Raw genomic sequence first — 14,844 nt, 5'->3', positions numbered from 1 at the left:
GCTTGGGTAAAACAGAGATAATGCGAGTGTCATACTCCACTCTGCTGTCTCAGGCAAATCTCTGACTGGATTTAATGACCTTCCACCAGTGGTGAAAGCCTTCACAGTCTGTGGGACCAGCACACAGGGGAAGCACCATGTACTGCAAATACTGAGAGAAACTTCATGAGACCTTCAGCACCTGATACTGTACTGAGCTTCACTGCACCTATTTCAATGATTTCCAAAGTCAAATATGGTACACTTCCCTGCTGTACCATGCTACCCTGTAAAAGCAATTCCTATCCAAACATTGGATACTCTCATCTGTACAATCTGTTCAAACAATTAATTATATTGTTAGAATATTTCATGTTAGAATAGAATAAACCAGGTTGGAAGAGACCTTCAAGATCATCGTGTCCAACCCATCAACTAATCCATCAACCAATCCAACCCACCTAAACAACTAACCCATGGCACCAAGCACCCCATCAAGTCTCCTCCTGAACACCTCCAGTGATGGTGATTCCACCACCTCCCCGGGCAGCCCATTCCAATGGGCAATCACTCTCTCTGTATAGAACTTCTTCCTAACATCCAACCTGAACCTCCCCTGGCTCAGCCTGAGACTGTGTCCTCTTGTTCTGTTGTAACAATAGTCAGTATAAACTCTAGTAATTAATCTCAACTCCAGTTTTCTTTACTTACCCAGTTTTGGGGGGGTTGTGTCAATGTGTTAGTTCCTTTTTTATCACTGGCATATAAGTCACTACCTTCAGGATTAATCACATTTCCCCCACTTGTATTTTTTTTTTCTTCTTTTTAGGAGAAATTTTGTGTCTGTAAAGGCATGACCTGGGTGCCAAAGCATCTCTTTTTCAGCCAGTCCACAGCAACTGAACTCTGTCATCCTGAACTCTGTCATCCCTCATTGCCTGTAATGAAAAGCAACGAAGAATATTTTCCATGAGAATGGACTTTCTCTACACTCTCATGCCTCAGGACTTTCCCTTCCAAACTCTTCCTCTCTTGTGACAACCTGAAAATCCTCAGCCAGCTGTTAATGATTTCCAAATGACTGCAGAACTATTGTACAGTGGTCCAGTTTCATGCTTTACAGGATATTTCTACTTTGACTGTGTAATAGTAATATGAATCCCAGCATAGAGGAAGATTATGAGATAATAGCAGAAAGAGTTGATGGGGCAGTATATGAATAAGACTGCTTCAAATATCCTTGGCCAGCTTGCCTTTGCCAATGTTTTTTGATTTACATTATCAAAGATAATTCTGAGTCCAGTGCAATATGTGAAGGCTCAGGTCAGATAACTGCAGAGGATTTGTAACACTTCTCATAGGACAGCAGGTATCATCTCACTTTCATAATCACATTTTTCAGAAAGCTTTTCTTCACCTGCAGGAAAGGTCATAAAATAATGAAACCTTAAATTTATGATGCCTTATTTGCATATGAGAGGTAATGCTATCTCCTTTACTTGAAGGTTAGACTTCTTGTCTTATGGATGGTCTTTTTATAGGTACAATGATATTTAGGAATGACAGGGGAGTTTCTTTTTGTATTTTTCTTCTGTACAAAGGAAATGTCCTCACGACTGTCAATATTTATCCGCTTCTTTCTTTTCTTTCAGAGACTCTAATCTAACAAATTAAAGAACCCATGAAGATCATGCAGCTGGAGAGTTAGATGGTGTGTATGCTGGATTGATGTTCAAACATGTTCTGCTGGCTGACTTTTAGATAAAAAAAACCCCAAACTTTTATTAGTGTAATGTTTTTAAATTTATCATTATACCCATAGGCTTAGAGTGCCCTGTCTTCAGGTTCTGCAGATAAGGGGCAGCTACAGGTATTCAGATCATTTATTCTGAGCTTTAATTTGTTACAGAAACAGTAGCCACTGTATACTTGTTGCCACAAAGAACTCTTACCACCTACTTCATTTCATCTGAAGTAAAGAAAGTCATGCTTTGCTATAAAGACAGGCAGAACAGTGTGACTTTGAACTTTGCAATACTCTCTTTACTCACAAAGTGATGAAGACATGAGCACATTATGGTGGAGTTTCCATTCTTTCACAAATGCGGAGATCTGATGCTCAGCAGGATCTGATAGAATAGAATAGAATAGAATAGAATAGAATAGAATAGAATAGAATAGAATAGAATAGAATAGAATAGAATAGAATAGAATAGAATAGAATAGAATACCATCTGTGCTGAAGTTCATGGCACATTCCCAATGCCTTCAGGATCAGGGGTTTGCCAATTACATGTTCTATGTTAGCAACACACACGTGTAAATATATTAGTAATATATTTATATACACATATATAAGAATGTATGAGCACTCATATATGTTTGTACAGTGTGTTTTTCTAAACTTCTGAATTAACAGAAGGCAAATATTAACAGGAACAGGACTGTGTCTACCACTTGTTTGATACAGGGCAACATATAGATAGTATTTATTACTATATATTATACAATACATTACATATTATATAACATACTATATAATTATATATCATGTGTTACACAATATGTAATCTATATTGTGCTCCACATATGTACATTTATATGAACCTACATACATATATGGAATGTGTTCTTTCAGCTCTCAAAATTAACAGAATTTAACCTTTAATTAGTGGGAACATGAAGCTGTCTTTCCTGTATTTGGTAGAAGCACCTTTACTGTATTTGGTAATGGCAAACCATATATATACACATAGGTACACATACATATGCATATGTATATACATATGTAAAACGTAATTTACTGAAATATATATACATATACACATCTCATATGTATATATAAATATGTTTTTACATATGTATATACATAACTAAGTAAATAGTCTCTTGATACATATATTTAAATTACTTTTGTATACATAGACTGTATACATATATGCATATATAGGCATTTACATTTCCATCCAGAGTGTGTTAACTCTTTAAATTGGTTTATATAAATACGTCTATGTGTATATATTACTGCATACAAATCTTTGCAAGTAATGCTCAATTCAAGGCCTACTCTCCATCGCTGTCTATAGCTCCACAGGCCCGTCGGTCTCATCATGTGTCGGGCGGTGGAAATGTGTGTTCGGGTACCTGAACACCCTTCTGCGCTGGGGCACCGCGCGCCGGTGGCAACCTGGCCCGCACCCAGCCCGAGCACCTGGCGACGGCCTGCGGCCCGGCCCCCGCCCAGAAGCTCCCCCTGCATCTGACAGCAACCAGGTGGCCGACCGACCCAGGGGGAGTGGGGGTGGCCGGGGGCGGTGGCCGGCAGAAACGACGCCAACCCGCGGCTTTGCCCGTGGGGGCGGCCCCGGGGGCGGCCCGGGAAGAGCGGGGTGCCGCGGCCGGGCGGCCGCGCCTGGCCGGGACTCACCCAGTCACCGGGGAGGAGGAGGCGGAGTCAGCGGGACCGCGGCAGCGGCAGGTGCCCGCGGCGGCGGGATGGTGGCGGCGGCCGGCACGGGGCCGTAGGGCAGCGGCACGCCGGGCCGGGAACGGCGACGCTATGGGCAGCTGCGGCGTCTCCCCGCGCCCTTTCGTGCCTTTGCCGTCCGGGCTGGTGCCGGTATTGGCGGCGTTGGCGGTCGGGGTGGCCGAGGCGGGGGTCACCTCGGAAAGCCAGCTGCCCGGCGCCTCAGCGATGGGCACCAGTACCCCTCCGAGCCCCAGCGGCACCGCTCTCGAGGAGACGCGGCTCCACGTCTTCACCCTGGACTATCCCCACGTGCAAATCCCCTTCGAGATCACCCTCTGGATCCTGCTGGCCTCTCTCGCCAAGATCGGTGAGCGGGGCCGTCGAGTGAACCTCCCTCCCTCCCTCTCTGCTCTCCTGGGCCACCTGCCCCCTGGGCCCGCCGCTGGCAGCCGGGCTGAAGCGGTCTGTGCCTGACGGCGGGGTCGCGGGTGCGGGGACAGCCGGAGGCTGGTGCGCTTCCTCGGGACGGGATGCCCGGGCGTGATTTAGCTGGCAAAAGGTGGGGTTTTCTGGGTTAGGAAAGGTGCGGAGGAGAAAGAGATTACCTCCAGCCCTCCGCAGCAGCGCGTGAACCCCGGGCTACGAGGACTGTAAAACCCGGAGTTCACCGGGTGCACTGAGCGACTGGCTTTGCCGAGATCACCCTGCTGTCATCTGATCACTCTCTTCTTTTTCTTAAAATAACGTCGGGTATAATGACAGTGTCAGAACAGAACAGTGGATCGATAGAAAGTAAATATTTATGAGGGTAGAGTAAGCCTCTCCATTGTACTTTCCCACCATTCAGCTATGTCCTCAGAAAGATCAGAAAGACCACAGTGAATTAAGAAAGGCCACCTCTTCCCTCATGTGGAAAATATTTGTATTGCATAGCTTCACAGTGTTTCGTGCAGCTTATACATGACGCTTTCTCAGTTCCAGAGAGAAAAACTAGTATAGACAGTCATCTTGAGAATATCAGGTAAAGGTGTGCTAGAGAACCATTTACAAACCAGTAAATCTCTGAAAATGACAAACTTTGTATCTTCTTAACTAGAAGATGCTGTAAAGTGTAAAGCCATGGGAAGAAAAATAAGATTTACCTATACTCCAGTTGTTTGCCTCCAAAGTGTGTTTTTTTGTTTTTTGTTCAGCTCAGATTTTAACCAAAAACCCCATAACCATATTAATTTCGATAAAAGATTTTGACAGAACTTTTGACTTGTGCTTGGGACATTTAAATAGTCTGTGTCACATTCTGGTTAGTGATCAGAAAATCAGGATTCTGCAAACCAAAAATTTTGCACTTGTTTCCTGGCACAGCTAGCATTATAGTTGGGGGGCTGATCCCCTACCCAAGCAACTTGCTATGGCTTCTTTACTATCTGCAGAAATACTGCGTATTGCATGCATTGAGGATGCATGTGTCTTGATGCATGCATCTTAATGCATTAAAGATGCATGCTTAATCTTGATGTTTTAAGGTGTTTGCAGAATCAGGATAGAGTTCAAATATGATACACTCAAATATATCATGAAGTGAAATAGCCAGAAAATACAGAGTTTGGTATAGAGTTTAGCCAGTTGAATACTGTAAAATTGTTCTGGCTTCTGAGTTTACGTACATCAAGAACTCTTGAATAAACTAAGACTAGTGAAAAAGTTTCTGTTTTATTAAAGATTACAAGGAAGCCATTTGTGACATGTACACACACATACACACAAAATAATATATAATTTCTGTGAGACTATACATTCTGACTACCACAACATTTTGCTATTCCATAGGTATTTAAAAATTACAAAAAAAGGAAAACCAACGTTGCTTTAATTTTCCAATCTGACTGCAGTACGATGAACAAGGAAACAGTATGAGGAAAAATGTGTGTAATTTTTAAATCCCTACCATTATACCAAATAAAAGCTAGTGTGGCTAATCTAGGACACTACCTCTGCTGTTACAAGCAATGAGGGCCAGATCCAGGAGAGGCTCTAGGTGTGGCAGTGCTCAGCTTCACCACGCCTATCTGCAGGCGCCCTCACTCCAGGACTGGAATTAGGAACACCCAGTTCTAGCTCCTGGAGCTCTGTCTGTGCTTTCTTATCCAGTGAGTGCATCAGGTAAACCTCCCCAGGACAGGCCCCCCTTGCTCCTAAGACACATTCCCACAGGATCAATTTTTCACCTACTTGTGACTTCTTTTTGGTTAGAGGTAGCCCATACAGGTAGTTCTTTAACCACCAAGACATAGCATTGTTGGCTCTGCCATGTCCTACTGAGTTGTGCAGACCTAGTTATGTGTATCAGTTCGAAGTGATTGAGATTAGTTTTCCAGCCCATCTCACTTTCCTGTAGCCCCCAAAGCAGCCTTGTGAGATAGGAAGCTCCTTGGCACTTTCCTTTCTGCAGCATTTCCTCCTGGCAGCACGGGCATCTCACTCCTGTCATGCCAGGTAGCATGAAATCCACCTCAAGATTCATGTACTGCCCAGGAAACTTTGCTGCTTAATCTGCCATGGCAAATTCCTTTCTGGGGCTAGGTGCTGAATGCTTATGCTTGGCACTGCTGAGTAGCAAACTTTGTAACAGAGCCTTAGAGTCTTTCAGGTGCAAGGAGCTCAAAAGATAGGGTCACATTTAATAATAGGTCTCACTATTTGTGAAGGATTCCAAGGAAAACTCTGTTGCAGCACCTGCTTATTGCCCATCTGGAGGCTTTTTAAACAAATGTGTTTTCACAAAAGTGCAGTTTAACTGGAGCTGAAATATTCCAGGTTTTTCTAATTTTTGTAGGGGATTCATCTGAAAGGTATCTCAGATCCTGCCTGTGATCATGTTATTGTAGGCTATGTTTAAAGAGAGCAAAAGAGCATAAGAAAGAAAACACTGAAGTTGTCAAGCAGAACTTGAACATTTTGACACGGTGCATTTTCATAAAGACATTAGAAACATGATGGTTTTTATTCTGGCATAAAACAGGGGCACATTTGAAATCTAAGAAATTGCCTTGTTTGGAATTGTTACTTTCTAACTGCCTCTACTTATTATCTGTTGTGAAACCATATAGCAGGTATGTTACTAATACACTGATGAAGTCCTTGAGTGTATGAGGTGGGACCCGGTGCACCTGAAGTATGCCACAGTCTCTATGCATGAGACTAGTCTACCTATCTCACAGTTTTACTTAATTCTTATGCTAGTAAACCTGCAAAATATTGTCTAACTGATCCCATCATTGCTATATTTAAACACAAATACACGATTAGAAGTGCTGCTTCTGGTAACTGAGCTGATATCCTTCTAATGCTTCTGTCCTGAAAAAAGGTTTAAGGTGTTCAGAAGGCCCATGAACAAATCAAAAGTATGTGTCCCATTTGCACTTCTAGCATCAAAGTGCACTGGATTTCACCCAAGAAGTAGGAAACCAGAAGTGTAAGGACTTTTAGCTTGAAGGTTAGAGAATTTGCACTTTAGGCAAGTTTCCTAATGCCCAATGACCTGAGGGTAAACATCTTCCATGCTGTTGAAGTTGAATCATTGCATAATCAGGAGCCCAAAAACAGTCAGAGGAGAGTGTAGCTGTAGTCCTGGGTTCAGCACAAAAATCTGAGTATTCATCTATTGCACGGGATATGCTCCCATAGGACTCCCGTAGATCCAGTCAGAGCAGGGAAGATGTTTGTCATCCTTCAAGGCACCTGTGCTTGACTTGATGTGCACTGGATCCTAAATCCTGGCTATCTGCCCATAAATGGGGAACCACAGCCCATCCTTAGTCACTTTTGAATGCTTTTTATGGAGACAGGCAGTCTTTTAGGAGTTTTAATGCTGTTTATATGGATGAAGAACACATTTAACCTAGAGGAAGCTTTTCCATTACTTTTAAGGATGAAATGGAGTCTCAAAAGCTCTCTAAGAATATGAACTTTCCATTGAATGACTTGTAGAGAAGAAAAGAAAAGTATTTTTATTTTTATATTCACAATAGACATTTCATTGTCATCACATTACAGCTGGTTGGGTTGGTGGTTTTTTTTTCATTTAAAAGCTGTATTTACAAGAATTCCCTCCTTTTCAATTTTTATTGAGAAAATTACAATACTTCTGAAGGGCTTAAAAAAGCTGTTTTACAGAATCTACTTACTCAGGGGAAACTTCTATACTGCATTGGAAATTTTGGTGTCCTGCCACTGCAGAAACCAAGACAAACCATAAACTGTTCACCAGCAAATTTGGCAATTCTTTTAACAAGTCATGTAGGCTGTGTTTCTAAATATTTAAAAGCATCCTGTGTTCATCCAGGAAGGAAAAAAAATGCACCCTGAGCTGCTTACTTTTAAAACCAGCTTTAATATTTATAGAATATACAAGTATTCTAGGATGCATCTGTGTATATAATACACATAGTATATGTATATAATATACATAGTATATGTATTTATAGAATATGTAAGTAAAAAATCTGTAGATTGGTCATTGGTCCTTCATTTGTTTTTCCTAGTTATAAGTTCAGGCTACCTTTTACCTCACCTGTGATGAAAGGAGAATTAACAAAATGTGAGCTATGCCAAGCTTGCACTAGTTTAACTGTTTCGACTACTGGGGTGATTTTTGCTGAAAGAGGTTGACTGAAATAGATGCCCGTTATTACCACACCCAGTGTTTCCATGCGGCTCTCATTTAAAATAATTTAAATGCTTTTTAGTTAGGCAGGAATTGTGGGATGTTGTGGGTGTGGAGAGTTTTCTATATAATTATGTGGGCCAAATATAGATAAGGAGGAGTCTGGTAAAGATTGGCATCACCAGGACCTGAAATGTGACCTTGGTGCATAAGGTTGATCCTTCCATTACATTGACCAGTTAAGTTTCTTCAAAACTTTTCCCATTCATTACCAAAATTATCCTTACAGCAGCCAACTTCTACAAGTAATGGGAATCTTTAAATCAAAGCTGCACAGCTTTGAGATTTTTAGTAGACAAAGGAACATCCAACATTGTCCTCTTCCAGAACCTTTTACATTTTATTTTCCTCAGTACTTTGCACAGATTTTTGTGAAACACTCCTGACACTACCACTATTCACATAATGCAGAAGAATGAGTGTCATAATACAGGCTGCAACTTGTTGTCACTTTATGGAAAACATGCTGCCCCTTATGAAATTAAAATTAATTTGGAGGCTCATCTAAAGCTAAAAGGATAATTGTGTCTGTAAATGCTTCCTCATGGTGGCTGGGGAAGTGACCGTGGGTGACTGGGTGCAGGTCACATGTGCTAGTTTGCCTCCCTAGCTTTGAGACCCTGAAAGACTTTTAAAAATTTAATTAGTGTACTCCTTAAATTCATTTAAGAAACTGCATGCAGGAAAGGGTGATTATTATGGACACCAACACACACACACACAATCTAGATATAATTTGCCCTAGAAAAGTGTTTGGATTGTGTTTCTGGGGGATTCCACATTGCAAAAAATCCCACACTTTCACAAACAGAACCTTTGCACATAGTTGTTCTATCCAGACTAGCATTAACTGGAAGGCTTAGCTGTTAAATTGTCTCTCCTCCAAATTAAATGAATTAACTACCTTATCTGACAGATTTGCTTTGGCCCGTTGCAGTGGTCTGGTTCAGACTTTGCAATGAAAATGAAATTGCTCTGAGATTGCTATTTGTTTACTATAGAAACTAAGATAGCAGAATCCAGAATAAACTTTTGGATTCTGTGCAAATAATCGTTATACTTTCTTGTGTTTGAATTTCCTTGGAAGGCTTTCATCTCTACCACAAGTTGCCCTCGATAGTACCTGAAAGCTGTCTCCTCATTCTGGTTGGATTGCTTCTTGGTGGGATTATTTTTGGAGCAGACGAGAAATCTCCACCTGTAATGAACAGTGATGTGTTTTTCTTATATCTCTTACCACCCATTGTACTGGACGCTGGATATTTTATGCCAACTCGTCTTTTCTTTGAGAACTTTGGTACCATTTTCTGGTATGCTGTGGTGGGCACACTCTGGAATGCCATTGGCATTGGAATTTCACTTTATGGAATTTGCCAGATCAGTGCCTTTGGTTTGACTGATATCACACTGCTGCAGAATTTGCTCTTTGGCAGCCTCATTTCAGCTGTGGATCCAGTGGCGGTGTTAGCTGTTTTTGAAAATATTCATGTCAATGAACAGCTTTACATCCTGGTGTTTGGAGAGTCTTTGCTGAATGATGCTATAACTGTGGTAAGTTACATGTTAAATGATTAGTTGATACAAATTATAAATGATTTCTTGCATGCTACTCCCTTATATCTCTTTTTATCTGTATCTTTGTATTGCAGTTTGCCAATAGATGGAAGTCAGGGAATGCTAATGTGTTTGTGTCATTCTCTAAACTTTAGATTTAAAAACTACAGTATTGTCATGATACCTGAATAATGTGTATTCGCTCCAAGGATTTTGCTGCCTGATCTATTTAGTTTGTGTGTCTTTGAATTCTGTTATTTCTGTAATTTGAAACTGTAGGCCTTCCTCACCTGCAGAAGTATTGTTGGACAGGAGAAGGAAAAGGGCCAATATAGACTGTCCTAGCACGTTCTCAGGGAAAATGGGGAGATCATTGAAATGGCAAAGTACTTAGGTGCTGCATGTGCCCATCCAGTTGGAACTGCCCTGAGACCACCAAAACATTTCTTTCAGGCTAGAGATGAGATAGGACAGCCATCTGGAGGCTGTAATTTCTTATTATTAACTATCTGAACTGGATTTGTGATGCTGACCCGAGGACAGAAGTCTGCAAATGCCATCAGCACCCCCAGTCACCCTTGTTTGTACCAGATTACTCCATGTCTGGGACATTACTCCCATTTACTCATGCCTTGCTTGTAATCCTCCTTCTACCAGCTGTGTCCTGGCATGCTTGCTGTTTTGTGAGACATAGAGGTCCAGCTTTTCATATGCCAGAAGATTGAAAGATTAATAAATTGGGTCTGTACCTTCCCTATCTTTGCCACTGGCCTCTTATTCCTATCCTGTTCTATAAAGAATTGTTCTTTGGTTTTCCCATTTTCTAGGACTTTTCCTCACTTGCTTAACACCTGTATATCACGTAATTTAACCTGGCCCTTGGCACTGATAATGTCTTGTATATCCATGAGAGTACTGGCTTTTTTTCTCTACTTTCTCTTCTTGCTTTAACTGATTCTGTTTTATCCAATGAGCTGAGTTGCATCCTCTCTTATGGGCTTGACTTGAAGCCTAGCTTTACTCATTATCTTACATCTGAAACTCCCTACCATTGGTAAACTGATATTTAAGCCTGTTCTGAAAATAAATGGGTGTAAATGCTGAGTTTCAAAAGCCTTATCATTTCACTCATATCTGTGTCTTTCTCTAGTCACTGTTAATTGCCACTCATGCCATGGAATTCTTTTCATGCAAGTTTCTCTGGGGAAAACAAAGGTCTGGTTTTATGTCAGTGAAAAACCTTGGGGGTTTTTGTTTTGTTTTAAATGTGTGTGTACTTCTATTGGAAATTACTCTTTCTAGTCACAGAATTAATCATTGTGCCACTGGAGCAGCAGTTAATCCAACAAGATTTGCTAGGAAAACACTGGATCATGATGACAGAAGTATTCATGTGTGCCATTGCCAATGGCAAATTACTCCAAACCACCATTTTTATGGATGCTGGCATGGCAATTTAATAACTGTGATGCATGGCTTTCCTGTAGGTATCATTATTGCCTTCTTTGGAGGTAGTCCTTTCTCAGGACATTCCTGCCCGTATGCCCTAACCCAGGAGAGATACTCTGAGGAGTCAGTAGGACCAGCCCAGTAATGCACTGGTCATACATATATTCATGAAGGACCAAAAAGAATTTGGAGTACCTTCCATCTTAGTTCCCAGCTATCGCTCAGAGGTAGTACTTGGCAGGAGGTCAAGTGTTTTCCACATGCTAAGCACTGGTCTCCAGATAGTTCCTTGTTATGACTTTGCACACCTGCAATCATATGATCATACTTAAAACATGACCCAGGCTGTCACACAGGTCTCCTGTGGGGCACCCTTAGAGGTTCTCTCCTGCCCACAGCAGTGATGACTGACCAGTCCTCACTGTGATGCTGCCAGGATTACACAGCTGTCTGCTCAAAGGAGATGATACTTTGTAAATGCTGTCACTTTCTCTGCCTGTGTTGTGTTGCTAGGAGAGCTGCTAAGAGAGCTAACATGCAGAGTTCAGCATTTCCAGCTTTTGTGTGCTGGAACCCCATGACTACTACCTATCATGGCAGCTGCCTCCAGTGGGATGCAGATTTGAAGCAGGAAGGGAGCTGAATGCAGGCAGGCCATCTGTAGAAGCTACCTAATTCCTATGGCCACTGCAGAACCAAAAACCTGAGGGGCTACACAGATAGGCAGTGCAGAACGGTGTGGCTTTATTAAATGTGTTTTCTAAATACTTTAAGTCATTCCTGTACTCTGTTTACTCTCCTTAGATGTTCCTAATAAAAGCTTTTATTAGGAAAGCAGGGCCACCTATGCTTTCCCTTTTCAGAATGCCTGTCTACTACACCTTCAATTTAGTCACAAAGTGAAGTGTGCTTTCTCAGGAATCTTAATTCTGCTGTGTTTCTCAGGAAGTCTTTCATGCCTCATAGCTTTTTGCTATATGTCTGTGCATTCAGATGATGTGACTGAATTTGGCTGAGGACAATGTTTGCCAGTTGGCTTCTTGTTCAGAGTGTGTGCTTTACCAAAAGACCAGGTCAGCATTAACTGGCACAGTGATATTAAATGGAGACACCACTGTTAGAACTGAGTGTTAGAAGTTCAAATTCCAATTCTAGTCTTAAAATCACACACACGCACACAAAAGGAGCCAGTTTCATTATAATAATATTATTCTCATATTAGAAAACATTACAGCAGTGCTCTGTATTCCATCTGTACTGAAAATATTATTTTAGAGTCCTTTAAAGTAATTTCAGAATTAAAACCTAGTAACTGGGAACTAGTGAAAACAAGCTGTTAGTATCTAAGAAGAGCAGAAATAATCTGAAACAAGATTAAGAAGTGAATGGTGACTAATATTCCTTGGTGTAACCTTCAGCAAGTTCAGCTGAAGGGTGTTGACTAAATGCAAATTTCGAACCTGGAATAAAACCTGTTCTCGTACCAAATGCATTACAAAATGTGACCAGAGTTGGTGTTGTTTAACTCACCTGAACTTTTAGAGAGAGCAGTAAAACTGAATTGCTGGAGAGCCGTAAGGTGAACTTGATTTTGATCTTGTTTACAGCAGTGTAAATAAAGAACAATAGGAATGGTATTAAAATCATGTTCATGACAATCCATAGCTCTCATTTCATAGTCCCAGCTGCTGCTTTTACCATGGCAGTCTGGTTTTGATATGAGGCACAAAGCTGAACGTTACTTTTTTTACTTTAAAATAATTTACAAGCACAGACTTGACATATCTGTATGTGGCTCCATTCTGTTTGTAGGGTGAATACTTCTTTGTGAGGATGAGATGAGGTTATGGAAAGGCTGTTGCTTCAGAAGAGCATTAAACGCAGCTCTCAGCACCCTTACTTTGGAGACTTGCCTTATATGTATTTATAGAGTTACTTTTTTGAAAATAAAAAAGGTTCTTATAATTCCAATTACAGAAAACAGCAATCTTCCCTAGGCGAATATTCTGCCAGGTCAAATTCTGTAGGTGTCTTGAAGAACAGCACAACTCTAGGGTAGTCTCAACAAGTTTCAACAAGTATCTCAGGGAAACTCATCTCTTTGCAAGAAAAAAAAAAACACAACCAAAAAAACAAACAAAAAAACCCAAAACACCAAAACCATAAGCCAATAGTGTTTTTGCTTCAGTCTGTGATTCATGAAATCCTGAGAGTCTATGGCCTGAGAGGTCCTTGTAAAGTGACTAAAAACGGCACACCTGTTTTCAATAGGCTTCATTCTGGTATAATCCTCTTTATGCAAATCCATAACGTCCACAAATCAAAACAGGTGGAAAAACAGTGGAACCTATGCCATTACTTTCCTTTCCTGCACAGAACATAGTAACAAGGAATAGGGCAAAACTGCTGGGAGTCTGCCTCAATGTAGCAAGATGAAAAGCTTCATCCAGGTGAAAAAGGACACTTCTTCCATGTGAAGTCATCCTGAGGACACCATTGTTACCAAATAGATTGTTCATGCTCCTGCTCTTGTCCTGTTTGTTGCTTTGTAATGAAAATTACTGATGGCCATGCTAAGTTTGAAGTAACTGTCTTCTATCATGCTTACTCTGCAAGATTTTTTTTCTTTTCTTTTTTCAATTCCTTCTTTTCACTTGGCCTGAGTGACCCATAATAAATGTCTTTTCATTAGTCTATAGTGAAAACTTTTACCTCTGTAAGACCATCAAATTTTGCCCAAGAGCTTAACAACTTTCTGTCATGTGAAAGAATGAGACTGCAAATATGACAAATCCCTCCCAGTCACTATACAAACACCTACGTTGTTGGCACAATGCAAGTACTGATAAAGCATTGTTCTCTCAAGTTGCATTTCTGATAGAGAAACCTGTTTGATTTATTAGTAAATCCACAAACAGGGTGGAGGTTTAACTCCTGCAAGCTGTCCAAAATTGTTAGTCAGGTATTTATTACGACCATGTAACTTGTGACCCCACTGTGATAAAAATAGGTGCCTATGACCAATCTTAGATCTGTACGAGGGGATATGTAGCAGTCATGGTATTGCATGGCTGGGAGCATGTGTGCAGCACCACGTGATACATAAATCTCCCAAGGAAGTCTGCAAACGGGCACATCCTTTAAGATTTCTTTAAGAGTAACTGATTCTACTGTTTTGTAGTAACCCAAATACTGAATTTTAGAGAAATGGAGAGTTTACATTGTTCTGTTTCCTGTGTAAAACAAAAGGGCTTTCTGGCTAAGAAAATGTGATAATCCTGTTGACTCAATTTGTTTTGAAGGATTGTTATAAACACTGAAAATTAAACTGAGCAAACACACAGTAACAGGTCTGTTAATGGAAATTAAATCCAAACCTCTGGAAATAATCTGACATTTTAAAAGTCTTTAAACCACCAGATTCATAATGCTTAATAAATTAGAGAAAGAGCACTCCATGGATGCTATGTTTCTAGTACTCCTTGAGGTGGTCACTATCCACCCCTTCTTGACCCTCCTCCCCCCATACTGGTAAACCTATGGTCTAATTCAATACTGCAGCTCTTAGTGTCTTATGTAATAATCTGATTTTTCACTCATTATGAAAATGCATTTTTTAATCCCTTCTTTTTTATTTCTTTGTTTCTGGGAAAAATCTGAAATGGCTATT

The 14,844-nt window shown here is 40.8% G+C and overlaps 1 protein-coding gene across 1 annotated transcript in view; it reads left to right on the top strand.

Moving 5' to 3' along the window:
- The first annotated feature begins 3,419 nt into the window (after positions 1 to 3,419).
- The window catches only part of LOC137441098 (sodium/hydrogen exchanger 2-like), a 36,785-nt gene continuing 25,360 nt past the window's right edge, over positions 3,420 to 14,844 (top strand). The window contains exons 1-2 of the mRNA XM_068137959.1: positions 3,420 to 3,815; positions 9,259 to 9,722. Of these exons, the coding sequence (XP_067994060.1) occupies positions 3,539 to 3,815; positions 9,259 to 9,722 (741 nt within the window). The 5' untranslated portion in view covers positions 3,420 to 3,538. The remainder of the gene's footprint in view (positions 3,816 to 9,258; positions 9,723 to 14,844) is intronic.

Source organism: Melanerpes formicivorus, unplaced genomic scaffold, assembly GCF_026170545.1.
Source record: "Melanerpes formicivorus ecotype bairdi unplaced genomic scaffold, bMelFor1.0.p_v2 SCAF_1, whole genome shotgun sequence".
NCBI lineage: Eukaryota > Metazoa > Chordata > Aves > Piciformes > Picidae > Melanerpes > Melanerpes formicivorus.
The sequence above is the reverse complement of the archived record's forward strand: the minus strand, read 5'-3'. Positions and strand labels throughout refer to the sequence as shown.